The sequence below is a fragment of the Haliotis asinina genome, chromosome 4 (assembly GCF_037392515.1).
Source record: "Haliotis asinina isolate JCU_RB_2024 chromosome 4, JCU_Hal_asi_v2, whole genome shotgun sequence".
NCBI classification, from domain to species: Eukaryota; Metazoa; Mollusca; class Gastropoda; order Lepetellida; family Haliotidae; genus Haliotis; species Haliotis asinina.
The window spans coordinates 7,888,581-7,905,200 of NC_090283.1; the positions used below are offsets into that span (position 1 = coordinate 7,888,581).

The 16,620-nt window shown below is 45.7% G+C and overlaps 1 protein-coding gene across 1 annotated transcript in view; it reads left to right on the plus strand.

The window, feature by feature from the left end:
- LOC137280727 (uncharacterized protein DDB_G0290301-like) overlaps positions 1-14,992 on the plus strand; it is a 30,126-nt gene extending 15,134 nt beyond the window's left edge. The window contains exons 4-5 of the mRNA XM_067811949.1: positions 13,158-13,272; positions 13,651-14,992. Coding sequence (XP_067668050.1) covers positions 13,158-13,272; positions 13,651-14,452 — 917 coding nt within the window. The 3' untranslated portion in view covers positions 14,453-14,992. The remainder of the gene's footprint in view (positions 1-13,157; positions 13,273-13,650) is intronic.
- Positions 14,993-16,620: the final 1,628 nt, after the last annotated feature.

Below are 16,620 nucleotides of genomic sequence, written 5' to 3' on the forward strand. Positions count from 1 at the left end.
ATTTGCCGGCACCACGCTACGTGCCTAGAAGGAGGTTCGGTATTAACATACCTAATAGCGTTCACCAGGCAGACCTACTGTTCCTACCCCACGACAAGAGGTACAAGTATGCCTTAACCGTAGTTGATATAGCCAGTCGTAACAAGGAAGCCGAACCCTTGACCACGAAAGATTCGGCCCAGGTAGCCAGAGGATTCGAACGCATATACAAACGCAGCCCGCTGACGTGGCCAACAGAGCTGCAAGTTGACCCCGGACGGGAGTTCATGGGTGCCGTGTCTCAACTGCTAGCCAAACACGATACAAAGGTCAGACGTGGCACTGCCGGAGCCCATCGCAGCCAAGCCATAGTTGAGAGATTTAATAGGACTTTGGCTGAGCGCTTGTTCGGCTATCAGTATGCTAGGGAGATGGGCACCCCTGGAAAACGATCGACTGAATGGGTCACGAGGTTACCCAAGGTGGTGTTGGCAATCAACCATGAAGTCACCCGTCTCACCGGTAAGAAACCGGCAGACGCTATCAAACTAAAATCAATAGTTGCAGAGTCGGCCGCTCCATTGCGTGGGAAGGAGAAACAGATACCAGATAGGGCCCTAGTGAGGTATCTATACCAGCCGGGGGAACACGAGGGCGATAGCCGTAAGCGAGCCACCGATCCTATATGGTCAGTCAAAACTTACAACATAGATAAAGTGGATATGAAAGCCGACGAACCTAACTTGTACTACTTGAGGAATGGGCCGGGTAGGGGATTTGTAAGAGAAGAATTATTGATCGTACCGTACGGCACAGTATTACCTCCTACCAAGGCACAGTAATTACCGCCAACTTTTTTGTAGTAGGGGTAATAGTAGCAAGAGCTAATGACCCAACCAAAGCCTTATTTAGTAAATAAGGCTTTGTAGAGACATTTTGTGAAAGTGAGCCAGAACCCCTATTACCTATACTACTGGAGACATACCGAGTATCCTCGCTAATGGTCGGCCGAGCCTCAAGGGGTTTCTTCCGTTGTTGATTAACACCACTGTACACGTTTGAGTCGTTCATCTTGAGTTCGGCTCCCAGGGGTTTGAAGACCTCGTCGTTTAGAGAGCACACGCTGTAGTAGCTGTCAGTTATCTGACTGCGAGTTCCACTGACGAACAGCTTATTGTTGCTGGCGTTGATGTTAGTCCATTGCGGTAGGTAGGTGATATCGCAGAGTGCGACTTCGAGTTGGCCTGACGTGTTATCGATCGCGTGCGTCAGCTGAACGGCCTCACCGCTCGTTATTCCTGGAAGTGTTATGTACATATTATAATATATAATTTATATATTATAATATGGACTTAGCACACTTGAAAATCGTGGTGGTAGGTAGTACGGGGTTTAAAACAACCTTTATTAATATCTTTGAAAACTATATCGTGACCGTTAATAACGCGCAGGCGGTGGTAAACTGGAATCAAAACCCAATGCAGTTTTGGCAGAACCAACTCAACTTTGCTGTGTGATGTGCGACGACAGGGTTGGGTGTGACACTAGACTACGGTATAGACGAACTGAGTAAGGCAGTCATTGTGTTTCATATTTATTATCAAACGAGACGAATATTGAAGGAAATAAGTGCTCCTCTTCCCCAAGATAAAGCGTGGAGTATGACGAATAACCCCTATGATAAACGCGCTTATGAACGTGTTTGTGGGGAGTTTGAGATTCCAACGAATAAAGACTTTCGCCTTCCTGGTGTTAACCATGGTCTCGGTATAGTTCTCGTGTACTTCTACAGGTCCGGAACATATATGGCCGGTTCTGCAGATGGTACATACAACCCAAACCGTCATACATTTACAGGCCCCACAACGAATGAAAAGATCCATGTCAGCTGCATAAAGCAAACCAATCCTGATGCAGCCACAGCCTGGACTAAAATGATCTCAAAAACATCGAAAGGATTCACTCGTGCTGGTACAATACGCTTGAACGACTCGATTCGAACGTACGTGTGGGCGCTGTTGGGTGCGCAGTCGATGACGCGTTCCAACATCATCGGTAAGGGAACTGCTTACGACGCTCAGAAACAGTTCGTTGCCAACGTTGAGGATGCTATCAATTCTCCAGTTGATCTCCCGCGGGCCATCGACCGTTACCAAAACGTGTTAGAATACGCCAGATCGAAAGTCAATTACGTGTTCGGCGTGGGGCTGTACATGGCTCAGAGTGATATGCAACTGAGAGTAAAAAAAGTGGTGGGTTATAACAACAAAATAGTCATAGCCACGGCGGATCAAAAGTTGGGTATCATTCCGATATTAACACCCCCTATATCCCACACATCCCACCACGTGAAACGGGTATAGTGGCGCCGCCCCCGGAGCCTAAAGTTCAACCAACACAGGAGGTGGCCCCCTATATTCAGGAGCAGCATATTGATAGTAAAACGGCCCTGGTGGTTGGTGGGGTAGCTTTGGGGCTTATTTGGTTAAAAATTTCTTAGCCGCTACGTACACCAGACCCGCCACGGCGACGATGGCTGCCCACAGGTTTTGACTGAGCCACGTGGCAGTTTTAGCCAGAGCGCCCAACAACCACGAGACGATGCTACCCAGGATGCCGGGAAGGGCTTCGGCGGCTTTACCAGCCAGTTTAGCTAGGCCTTCCCCGAGTTTTTTTATCCAGTCTTTAACACCACCGCCGGGGTGTGTGGGAGTTCCCCCCACAGGGGTACCCCCTGTCAGTGACACCACCAGGGTTGATATGATGAAACCCAATGCAGTCAGAATGCTGGCGATGGTGATCCCTTGCTCCCGGAACAATATCCGAATCCTGTCTGCTAACGTGGTGTCTCGGTAGAGGACTTGATTCATGGTTTCCGTTGGCCTGGGATCGAAGCTTTTCTTTGTGGCCGGACGCTGTCTCCAACCAGACCTGCCTTTCCTCTTCCAACTTACGTATTCGTTCCTCGATGGTGGCTTTCATAGACTCGTCCTCAGTTTCACCGAGTTTGCCCTTTTCATAGTCGATGTGGCCGTCTATCTCACTCACTTTGGCCGTGCTTTTCCAGAGCTGACCACGAATGGTTTGCATCAACAGGTCCAACCCCCGCAGTTCCCGAAAGGTATGTTCGAAACCCGGGAAGGGCTTGTTCTCGTAGTCGGCCAACACCTTTTTAATATCATAATCTTGCACATCTTGACGGACCTTCGGAGGAAGCTTAGGTCGTGCGCCACCGTAATCTATGAAACCTAGTTCATCGCGGATCAAGTCACTCCCATGTCGACTGCCCAGTGTTGATAAAGCAAGCGGTTCTCTCGTGCGTTTATTCACGAGATCGATCTCCGGGTGAGCCTTCAAACGCAGCGTGCCATTTCTATCGAGGGTTAACCTGGAATAGTCCCTTCCCAACGGCTTGAGTTTGGATTTATTTTCAACTGCGTTGTAATAATCGTCGACGGCGCCCTCCATGAGTGGGTCACCTGAGAATGAGGTCTCCTGCTCGGCCCCTGTATCATCCATAGGATCATGCCACGTCTCCATAGGTATGTCTTCATCCATTATTTAGTATTAAAAATATATTTCATTTATATATAACAATGTACGGCAGAAAATTAGATCCTTTCAGAAGATTGAGAGAGCCATTAGGAGCCAGAGCCGTGCGTCAGTCGGTGACCATCACCAACAATCCCAGCAAGATAGACCAGAATCAAACTCTGCTGGTTAGATTTCCAAACCTTGGTGAGAATGACCTCATTGTACCAGGCACTGTTCGACTGGCGTTCAATATCACGCTGACCTCCGACAACGACAAACGCGAGCTAGTGCGGAACGTGGTTCGAGCTATCATCAAGAAAACGACCGTCAAGATCAGCGGTAACGAGGTGCTGAGCATCGACGACAGCGACGTGTTTCACTGCTACGGGGATCTCTGGAAAAGTGAGGGAGAACGAGTCAATGATGTGTACCAGGGCATCAGCAAATCAACCCGGTTGCGCATAGGGTATGCCTTCACGCCAGACCAGCAAGACAAGCTATCGGACGGTGAAAAGGCCATCGCTCGAGCATACGGGAATCGATTCTGCGTGCCGCTCGACTTCGAGTTGCTCACGGGACACGCACCGTTTTACCAGGCCGCTCTGGGTGATAGGCTCGAATACGAGCTCATGTTTAACGACTATAGCAAAGTAGTGCGTACGCCGAACGGTGATGAGGCCAGTTATGCCATAGACAACATCTCTCTGGAGTTCGACATGGTCACTAGCCCGGAGCTGGCCAGGCAGGTTCGAAGCCAGTACTCTGGGAAGATGGCTATCCTGTACGATCGCGTACTGAGGCATAGATCAGTCATGCGAGATAAGAGCGACACTGTGTGGAATATCAACCTGAACGTGCCGGCGCGATCGATGAAAGGTATCCTGGTCGTCCCCGTGGAGGATTACGAGCCATTCCGGAGGGACAGCGAGAAGTTTTTCAACCCCGAGATTGAAAAGGTGGAAGTGACCATCGAGGGCGTTCAGCTGTTCAGTCATGGTATGAGACCACACCAGCAGTGGGATGAGATAAAAAAGCTACCAGTGGGGGATTACATAACAAAGGACCTGGACCTCGGCTCCGTGCAGATCGGTGAATACCTGACCACCAAGTACGCCCTATGGTTGGACATGCGATCCACGGATGATGATAAACTGCATGGTAGCGGGCGCCGTATAGATAACGGCAGCGAAGGGATAACCATCCAGATTACTAAGAAGGCTCAACCCGCTGGTAAGTTGAAATTATATCTGTACGTTATTATGGACGCGCAACTTAATATAGACAATGGGAGATTCGTGCAAGCCATCTATTGACCTCCCCACTGACCCACACTGCGCCATAGTGTGCGGGCAGACTGGCTGTGGGAAGACCGTTTTCGTGTTGGATATGTTGGAGGGTTACTACAAGGATGTGTTCGATAACATCGTTATCATGTGCCCTACTCTGAGCATGAATAAAACGTACGCGCGACCTTGGGTGATGACGGACCCGGACGTACACAAAATCGACCCTGGAACACACCTGCAGGACTGGTTGAAAGCTCTTCACGAGAAATTTAAAGGGGAACCGACGCTGTTCATACTGGACGACTGCAGCGCTAATCGCGAGATAACAAAAAAGAGAGACATGCTATCGTACCTGGCCTTCTCCGGCCGGCATGCAAATCACAACGTCTGGGTGCTAACGCAGAAGTTCAACTCGGTGTTGAAAGACCTCAGGGAGCAGACGCGATGGGTGGCCTTATTTCACTGCAAGGACAGGGATTCGTTCGAGGAGTGTTTGAGAGAGAACGATGTGATGAGCAAATTAGAACGGGAACGGGTGAAGAAACAGCTCGCTGAAACTAAACACGCTAAGCTCGTGCTCAAGACCGACCAACCAGTGGCTTATAGAGTATGCTAAAGCTAAGCAAAGCTAAGCAAAGCTAAGCAAAGCTAAGCAAAGCTAAGCAAAGCTAAGCAAAGCTAAGCAAAGCTAAGCAAATGCTAAGTATAGCTATGATATTTGAAGTGTTTGTCGTGTGCAACTTAACCTTCATTTCTCTGTGTTTTGCCTGCATCGGGTATTATATAGTTAAAACTAAATCTTACTTGTTATGTTATAAGATGGAGTGTGAGGAATTGCTCGAACAACTGTCTGGGGATGATGACAAGTGAGAGAAACTGGTGGCGTTGGCTGTTGGCGGCAAAGCCAAACATTACTTTGGAGACTACACTCCGGATAAAATTCACAAAATGTCAGCCGAAGAAATCGATAAGCTGTACGCTAGATACGAGTCCCGGCTCGGAGCAGAAATGACAAAGACAATAGGATCGGCTATGACCCAGATATGCACCGGTATTGTGTCATACTTCCTTCCCATTCCACCAGAGCGCCGACTTTACCTGTGGGAGGACCTCGAGAAAGACCCTTTTATCGAACACGCCATGAGCTCTATCAGCTGCGAGCTGTACCACAAATATGGCATGTTGTTGGCTCCAGTGACGGCGGCGATAATCACGGCAAAGCATTGTCAATTTGAGAGAAAAAATAATAATAATAGTATAGATGGCCGAGGTGACGGTGGAGACCCCTCCCGAGGTGAGGGAAGTGACCCCAGTGGGGGAACCCCCAACAGTGGAGGAAGTGACCCCAACAGTAACCAGGCAGAAGAATCCTAAGAGAGTAGCTGCCGGTAAAAAACGGTGGTGTAACCAACATAAAATTATCAACCCCCGACTGTTGTTGGCTGTAGGTGCTGCCGTGGTTATAACATGGTTATACGTGGGGGTACTCTCCCACAGTGAGTCCCCCAACAGTGAGCCTCCCAACAGTGGGAGGGTAACCCCCACTGTCGACCCGCATATCATGTTATAATTTTAATATTTTTATATCATATACATAATGTCTGAGGGGAAAACGTTCGTCAACGACGCATACCACGCCACAGTGGTCGCCAGTCTAGCCGTAGGGTACGCTCGGTTGACTAAAATGGTGCTTAAACAACCAACTATCAAGCTAGATTTCAACCTGCAGGAAATGGGTATGCTCATAATGAACCTTGGTATGGCGATGGCCACAAAAGACATCCTAGTAAAACAAGGGATAATACCTGAAAATATAATGAAATAAATATAGGATGGCCACGATAGCTATGATGGTCGGTGGGGCGTTAGTGAATGCCCTGGCATTTTCCGGGAGTAATTTCCTCTTCTCGAAACTACGAGATGACCACGCGGCTGAAATACAGGAAGAAAGGAAGCGGCACGATCTCGCTACTGAGAAATTACAAAGGGCACAGGCCGAGTACGCTAAAAAACGCCTCCAGAGGATCGATTTTATTAACGAACAACTCCAGCGTGAAAACCATGCCGTTCAAACATTCAACGATGTTGATGAAGCAATGAAAGAATACTACCTACTAACTGGTAAACGATTGGAACCGCTCAATAAACCCACACTCGCTCAGTACTACACACCATCCAAGGGACAAATGAATCGTGAACTGGGCTTCATAGTGTTGGGTATAGCAGCTACTGCGTTGGTTGCGAAGCAATTAAATTAAATACCCATATAAGTAAACATGAGACCCGCTCAATACCGATGCGAATACATACTTATGGGGAAGACCGAGGCCTGTGGTAGGAAATGCAGGGCTAGGTTCTGTTGTTTCCATATGGGAAGTCCTAACTACACGTGTTCTGTGTGTGGTATCGGGGTTAAAGGGCACTACTGTCTATGTAAAGCTCACGGAGCGAACGTAGTCAGACATCAACTCATCTACGAGAATAAAAAGGGCTACATAAAAGAACGTAGGCGACTGCTCAAGATAGACTCCAATTAGACATTGGTTATGTTAGGTGTAAACACTATGACTACTGTACAATTAAAAGCTCAAGCGAAACAGCTTGGATACACGGGTTATTCAAAACTGGGGAGAGACGGGTTAGTCGAATTGTTATCACATACCCCCGTAGCACGTCCCACTGTAAAACAACTGAAAGCCGAGGCACACGATTTGGGTTTAGGCGGGTATTCCTGTATGAGGAAACCACAACTTTTAGAATTATTACGACAGAATAGAGCTATTGACCTACAGTTCGTGCGCACTGAGCGCGCTGTAGGCAACTATTTGAGAGGTTGGCACATGCACGTTGATAGAAACATAGACATTACAGATATCAAGCCTCTGATAGCTGATAAGGTCAACCAGGAACTAAATAACCTAGGAAGTATCAAGTTTCAGATCACAGTGAAAATGTCGCTCGATAAGCAGGTTGGGGACCTCACTGAGTATGTTCAGCCTTACTTCCGAGGTAAACAAGAGGTCGTCACACATACAGAGACCATTGACACATCAATCGATACCAGTTTTCAGCAGATACGAGAATACCTAGAACGCTACACACACTTGGGGTCCGGGTGGGCTGTAGATAAAATCGATAATGTCTATCTAGACATAGCTAACTACGTGCCGTTCAGAGGCGGGTCATACCTAGCCTTGCCTCCCTACTATAGGAACAAACATGCCATAGTAAACGTTAAGAATAGAGGAAACGATTGCCTGAGGTTAGCTATCAGGTCAGCCTTATTTCCAGCTGACACTAATCCGAACAGGCCTTCTAATTATCCTCAGGATGATGGGCTCAACTGGGATGGTATAGATGAACCCACCCCCATATCCCAGATCACTAAAGTAGAAAAACACAATAATCTGGCTATAAATATCTTTGGGCACGAAGGTAACACAACAATAGTACACAGGGCCAGCGGGGTGAAGGATCGCCAAGTTATCAATATATTCATGATCCAGCGAGGTGACAAGTATCACTACACATGGATAAAACACTTTAACAGGCTGTTGTATGACCAATCGGCACACAGAGAAAAGACCCACTTCTGTGAACGATGCCTACATGGCTTCACACGAGCTGATTTATTAGAATCCCACCGGGAGGATTGCCAAGGTGTGGGGCAGACGGCCATACGAATCGACATGCCTAAGGAAGGTGATAATATCCTAAAATTCGGTAACCACAAGAACCAAATGTCTGTGCCTTATATCATATACGCCGACTTCGAAGCCTTGGTTGTGGGGGAATCCCCCACACCCCCTAGTGGTGAGAGCTTCACCCACAAAACACAAGAGCATAAAGCCTGTGGGTTTGGATACATTGTCGTCCGTTGTGACGGGGAAACGAAAGCTCCGGTAGTGTATAGGGGCCCTGACGCGGCTGAAAGGTTTCTAAAGTGTTTGCAGGAGGAAGAAAAAATTATTAGGAATGCATTGTATGGAATCGCTCCCATGCGTATGACCCGAGTCGACAGGCTAGCTCACGCTAGTAGCACTAACTGTCACGTGTGTGACTCACCACTTAACGGTGATTCGGTGAGAGATCACTGCCACATAACTGGTAAGTATAGAGGCGCCGCTCACAGCGCGTGCAACCTCAAGCTTAAAATCAACTCTAAGACAATAAACATCCCCGTTGTCTTTCACAACTTGAGAGGGTACGACTCACACTTGATCATGCAGGCCATCGCGAAAATCGATGGTAATATAACGTGCATCCCCAACAACATGGAGAGATACATCTCCTTCAGCTTAAAAGGACTTAGGTTCATTGACTCGTTTCAGTTCCTCCTGTCGTCACTCGACAGTCTGGTCAAGGCCAACAATACCTTCCCTATCACCGATCGATACACAGACGCCGAGACTAGACCCCTGCTTATGAGGAAGGGTGTGTACCCCTATGAGTACATGGATAGTTGGGTCAAGTTCACCGAGACCAGACTACCCCCTATTGACTGCTTTTATAGCAAGCTGAATGAGGCGTCCGTCTCACGAGATGATTACTCGCACGCGACTAACGTATGGAATAAACTGGGTTGTAAGAACCTGGGTGATTATCACGACCTGTACTTGAGGACAGATGTACTGCTGTTGGCCGACGTGTTTGAAACGTTTCGGCAGACATGTTTAAAGCAGTATAAACTCGACCCCGCATGGTATTACACCAGCCCAGGTCTGTCGTGGGACGCCTTGCTTAAAAAGACCGGAGTTAATTTGGAATTGCTCACATATTACGACATGCACCTATTCATTTAGAAAGGCTTGTGAGGTGGGATTTCCATGGCATCCAAACGATACGCGAAAGCAAATAATCAATACGTGAAAGGTTACGATCCTAACAAGCCAACCAATCACATTCTCTACCTCGACGCAAACAACCTGTACGGCTGGGCCATGAGCCAGTATCTACCTACAGGGGGATTCGAATGGGTACCCCACGTTGATGTTATGGGGGTTGCACCAGATTCGAACAAAGGGTATATCCTCGAGGTTGACTTAGAGTATACCAAGGAATTACACACATCACACAACAGCTACCCCCTGGCCCCCGAACGTATGAGGGTTAACCCAGACTGGATGTCTGAGTACCAACATAACTTGTTAGGTGGGCGTGTGACAGACGTTGAAAAACTCGTGCCTAACTTAATGAATAAGACCAAGTACATCGTTCACTATCGCAACCTACAGCTGTACCTGTCGTTGGGTATGAGGCTGACCAAAATACACAGGGTGCTCATGTTCGACCAGAGCCCATGGATGGAGCCCTACATCAGAATGAACACAGACCTACGAAAAAAAGCCACCAGTGATTTTGAGAAAAATCTCTACAAGCTCATGAACAACTCGGTGTTTGGTAAGACTATGGAGGACCTGAGGAAATGCGTGACCGTGAAGCTGGTTCGGTCGAGTGAGGAAGACAAGCTCAGGAGATTGATAGTCAGTCCGGCATTCAACCGTAGTAAGATATTCACAGACAACCTGGTTGCCCTACACATGAAGAAAAGCCACATAAAATTCAACCGGCCTGTTTACGTGGGGATGAGCATCCTCGATTTATCCAAACACCTGATGTACGACTTTTACTACAACGAGCTCAAGAAACAGTACGGCGACAGGTGTGAAGTGCTGTACACTGACACGGATTCCCTGCTGTTAGAAATTCGAAACGAGGACGTGTACGAGGACATGAAAAACACCTCGATTTATACGACACCAGCGACTACCCTAAGACCCATACCATACACAGTACGGTAAATAAAAAGGTCCTAGGTAAGATGAAGGACGAGTGTGCTGGCACGCCCATAGCCGAGTACATAGGTTTGAGACCTAAGATGTACTCCATACTGAAAGCCGACAATAGTGAGATCCGGAAGGCTAAGGGGGTTAAGAAGTATGTGGTGAAACAACACATCAAACACGCCAGATTCAAGGAAGCCCTGTTCAAGACCCGTACCTTTAGGCATAAAATGAACACACTTAGAAGTGATGGACATAAGATATACGGACTGACTATAAACAAGACGTCCCTGTCACCTATGGACACGAAACGTTGGATAGCTATTGATGGGATAAACACATACGCGTATGGACATGAAAAAATTTGAGGCTATTTACTACAGCCCGCGTGGGTACTGGAAAGGAGCTAGCGCAGTAGATAAGCTAGCTAAAATAGCGCGAGTACCCCCGGAGGAAGCCAAAGCGTGGCTTGAAAAACAAGCCCTGTGGCAGATCTATTTGCCGGCACCACGCTACGTGCCTAGAAGGAGGTTCGGTATTAACATACCTAATAGCGTTCACCAGGCAGACCTACTGTTCCTACCCCACGACAAGAGGTACAAGTATGCCTTAACTGTAGTGGACGTAGCCAGTCGTAACAAGGAAGCCGAACCCTTGACCACGAAAGATTCGGCCCAGGTAGCCAGAGGATTCGAACGCATATACAAACGCAGCCCGCTGACGTGGCCAACAGAGCTGCAAGTTGACCCCGGACGGGAGTTCATGGGTGCCGTGTCACAACTGCTAGCCAAACACGATACAAAGGTCAGGCGTGGCACGGCCAGAGCCCATCGCAGCCAAGCCATAGTTGAGAGATTTAATAGGACTTTGGCTGAGCGCTTGTTCGGCTATCAGTATGCTAGGGAGATGGCCACCCCTGGAAAACGATCGACTGAATGGGTCACGAGGTTACCCAAGGTGGTGTCGGCAATCAACCATGAAGTCACCCGTCTCACCGGTAAGAAACCGGCAGACGCTATCAAACTAAAATCAATAGTTGCAGAGTCGGCCGCTCCATTGCGTGGGAAGGAGAAACAGATACCAGATAGGGCCCTAGTGAGGTATCTATACCAGCCGGGGGAACACGAGGGTGATAGCCGTAAGCGGGCCACCGATCCTATATGGTCAGTCAAAACTTACAACATAGATAAAGTGGATATGAAAGCCGACGAACCTAACTTATACTACTTGAGGGATGGGCCGGGTAGGGGGTTTGTAAGAGAAGAATTATTGATCGTACCGTACGGCACAGTGTTACCTCCTACCAACACACGTTAAGAGTAGGGGTAATAGTAGCAAGAAACTGTTTCATCGTGACATAGGCACAGTAATTACTGCCAACTTTTTTGTAGTAGGGGTAATAGTAGCAAGAGCTAAGGGCCCAACCAACGCCTTATTTAGTAAATAAGGCGTTGTAGAGACTTTTTTTGAAAGTGTTTTAAAACCCCCATTCCCTACACTACTGCTCAAGTACGACACAATACTGCAGTACTGATTGCTTTTCGGGATATTTCGGTCTCAGATGCAGGTCTCGTTGCAGCAATCAATGCATGAACAGTAAATGTAGTCAGACACATTTTGGCACTTACAATTGCTCTGAAGGTTGTATACCTGGTTTCTATGGTACTCTGTGCAACATCCCGTGCACACTTTAGAACGAAAACTGCACAAAGTGTCCTGGAGAATGTGATGGAACGTTTTGCCATCTGACATCATCTTGTGTTTCTGGATGTCATGACCAATACTATGGGTCCAACTGCAAGAACTGTTCACCCAGATGTCGACATTGTAACAGGATAACAGGCACATGTGCTAAGTGTCATGATCCATATCATGGTCCGGACTGTGAATACTCATGTGAAAATTGTTCAACAACTGATTGTGTACAAACATGCGCACCTGGATTGTATGGAAGTAAATGCTCATTGAGATGTCACAGAGACTGTTTGTTTTATCCTGCCTCTATTACTAATGACACTTCCCACTCCTGCATATCTGAATGTGCAAGATACAGTGGAGAGTGTAGCAATGGCTGTGTAGGTGGTTGGTCCGGTCCACACTGTTCCTCTCCAGATAAATGTAACCCAAACTGTTTGGGTTGTAATGAGACTGCTTTTTGTGTTGAAGGATGCCTCTCTGGTTACTATGGAGATGACTGTATACCTTGTCCGGGGACTTGTTTCAATAACACATGTTACCAAAACAACGGGTCTTGTGACAATGGCTGTATCCAAGGACAATATGGACAATCCTGTCAACTCTCCTGCATGCACTGTCCTAGGGGTGCTTGCAATCCTTTTTCTGGGATATGTATTCACGGTAAACGTCATTTGATCAAGTGGAACGCAGCAATTTCCCTACCTCCTTAAGTTATTGCTATTTGGCCGTATCTTGGTATCACTGATACTGAATAGTATGTATTTGCTGAATATTAATTGGTTCAAACACTCTTTTCAGACCTCATCCCATGTTGTGTCAGAATGTGAATGATTGCACTGCCCCCTGCAACAATTTATTTATAATTGGTATTTTTCAGGAAGCACCGTTCACGTTTTGAGATTTGGACTATCGACAGGATGTGTACTTCTTATAGGTGGTATAGTTTGTATATTTGTGCTTTGCTTTCGTCATCGCCGACAAACTGCCCAAAGGTTGGTATTTAAAATGTTTATACTAAAAACATTATCACATTACAAACACATGACATTAATGTTACTTCGCAGAATAAGATTTCTGATTTAACATTCATGTGCATTCGGAAACTGTGACCGTAATCTGTAATGGTACCACAGACGAAATGTGTTTGTTATCAATATGATAATGATAAAAGCAGTTTATATACAGAACGAAATTCCATACCTGTTTAAACTGGTCGGTTGACTCTAAAACGCATGTAATACCACAATTGCCAAAACATATTAACATCTGAACGTGAACGTTGTTTTCAAACTACCTTTGTTTTAGTAGTTTACTCGTAATCAATGGTATCTGTGTTGCATTATTGTCAATAGCCATGTGTATATCTTCAGAGACAACCAAAGAGGTGAGACGATACGTACATATAGATCGGGGCAACTGGAAACAGGAGAATACTTCCCGGTGCAACAGTACTGGGATATAGACGATTATGATGAAGTGTCTCAGTCGCAAGAGCAGCAGCAAAGAAAGGAAGAATATTATGATGAAGTGTCTCAATCGCAAGAGCAGCAGCAAAGAGAGGAAGAATATTATGATGAAGTGTCTCAGTCGCAAGAGCAGCAGCAAAGAAAGGAAGAATATTATGATGAAGTGTCTCAATCGCAAGAGCAGCAGCAAAGAGAGGAAGAATATTATGATGAAGTGTCTCAGTCGCAAGAGCAGCAGCAAAGAAAGGAAGAATATTATGATGAAGTGTCTCAATCGCAAGAGCAGCAGCAAAGAGAGGAAGAATATTATGATGAAGTGTCTCCGCAGCAAAGACCTGCAGAGGGAAAAGATTATTATGAAGTTTCTCAACAACAACAGGGACCGGTAGAGGAAGAAGATTACGATGAAGTATCACAGCAGCAAAGACAACAAGAACCGACATTGAACAGTAACCCAGCATTTCCTGCTCTGGCCGGCTACTTTCCTGGACCACGTGGCAGTGAAGATGATGACAGTGATTCTGTACTACCTGTGTTGGCTGATTACTACCCCGGGGCCCAGGATACAGAAGACAACAATGGCAGTGACACGTCACACAGTTCAGCGAGTGCTTCCCAGTCATATGCTCACTTAATAAGGGATGTATTTGTTGATAATCCCAGAACTGTAGTCACGTATTTATCACCAACTGAAGATTTAGAGTAGCACTGTAGCACCTAATTTCTCAAATACCGATACAAATGTCACTTTGAAAGTGTTTGGATATCGTCATTTCACTTCGCCCTTTAGCAGTGCTTGTGGTGGTTCCAATCCTTAAATGTTCTTCTCTTCCATAGTGTTCTTGGATTTTAGTATCCTATCGGTTATGTCTGTCAACATGCGTTGACCATTAAACGTGTCCAAGTAGCTCTGGTGTTCATTCAACATTGGAATTAGTTTCTTCCGTATAGAATTTTTTCATCCTCATCGGTGATAACTTATGAATTGTACATATCTGGCTGTAAAGGTTTAGTGCTTCAGTTTAGGCTTTCTGCTTAATCCTTCGTTATAATAACTAAATATCAGATATTGTTTGGGTACTTAGTTTACTATTCGTGTTGTGCGGATATTTCAGGTCGGTGTGTTAGGGGTTTGTTGATATGATGCATTTGTTAGTGATCTTGGAATGTGCTAGTAAAGCTCAGCCACTTTTGAGTTCCTCTTGTTAACTATGTCACACGACGAAAATAAAATTGTAAATTGTCACCAATTGTCAGCCCTTTATTACTTCCCGGCTCTTAACGTTTCAGTTTTCAGCATGTTACCACATGGCATTGCTTTAACATACAATACATACATGTATATAGGAATATTCGAACGCACACAGACATGTATGCGTGAAATTGCGTGTGTTTGTAATATTCATTAGAAGGTCTTTCATTCTCTTCACAATTATGAAAGATACAATGTGGTATTGCGCTCGTATTTGGAAACTCGTTTGTATGGCCCACAACTGTGAAGTTCCGGGTTAGAACTGATCTCCAGTAACCCATGTTTATTGTAAGAGGCAACTGACGGGATCAGGTGGTCAGGCTTGTTGACTTGGTTGACACATAACACTGTAACCCAGTTTCGTAGATTGATGCTCATGTTGTTGAACACGGAATTGTCTGGTCCACGCAGCCGCCACATACACAGCTAATACATAACGTTTCAAGAACGTAGTGAGAAGGTTGTACGTTTTTTAACGTCATGAAACAACATTGTCACAACGTTGTTTATAACGTTATTTCACAACGTACCAGCATAAGTATACGTTGTTAAAACATGTATCGATTATTACACAATATTGCATTGCGTTTTTGTAAGTCTGATGCGACGTGATCTGTATCATCCAGGAATATCGTCGTCACAAGAGTGATATCGAATTATTCCTAATTTCTACAGAAAATCTAGTGTATGTTTTACCCATTATAGGACACTTGGTGATTACCATGCCAGAAGTCACACTGATGTAAATTCCATTCTTCCAAAAGTTAATGCCACGTCACGACATAAGCATTACATTATGACGTTGTGACAACATGGAGTTGTTAAGTAGGTAGCTGGAATATTGCTGAGTGCGGCGTAAAAGTAAACTCACTCACTGTCTGTCCCCGAACACATAAGAGCAAAACACGTGTGAATGTGAATACAATAGCAAGGTAGAAAAGTAAACCAATTTGACAACCATTTTAAAATCATCGAAACGTACGTCACTGAATGTCCATACTGAGCAAAGTTAAGACTTAGTGAAGGTAATATTGAACATTTCATTAAAATGAAAACATGTTCGGGTTTGGTTTCTGAATCACAAACACTTGCTTGTCCGCAAAACGAGGACACGGTATGGACTACGGCGGCGATAGGAACATGAAACACGGTAATATTGCCCCAACACGTTGATTCTTCATTCATTGATGCAGAGTATGTCGATGAGTCCGTGAACTAGATTTCATACTTCACTCAATGATCAAAACACCACATACTTCTATAAGCAGGGACGGACCTAGAGGGGAGGGGGGTTGGGTGCGTGCCTTATCCCAAATTTCAGATTCCATTTCATATCATTTTAAGTTATGCTCAGTTATCTCTTTCCGTTAGTAGCGGAATAAGCAAAAACTGTCTGTTAAGTAGGAATTTTGTTCATGTGTTCAACATTGACGTATATAGGGGGTTCTACAATTGCGGAAATTTATGTGTTGTATGAACATAGTCACGTAATGTTTTTTTTTATTATTTTACTGTGAGATATAACCAGCGAAACTTTTATTCACACGCAGAGAGGGAACTCAATTTCTTTTACTAAAATGCTACATTTGCTAAATTATGACGATTAATCTAAAGCAGGAAAA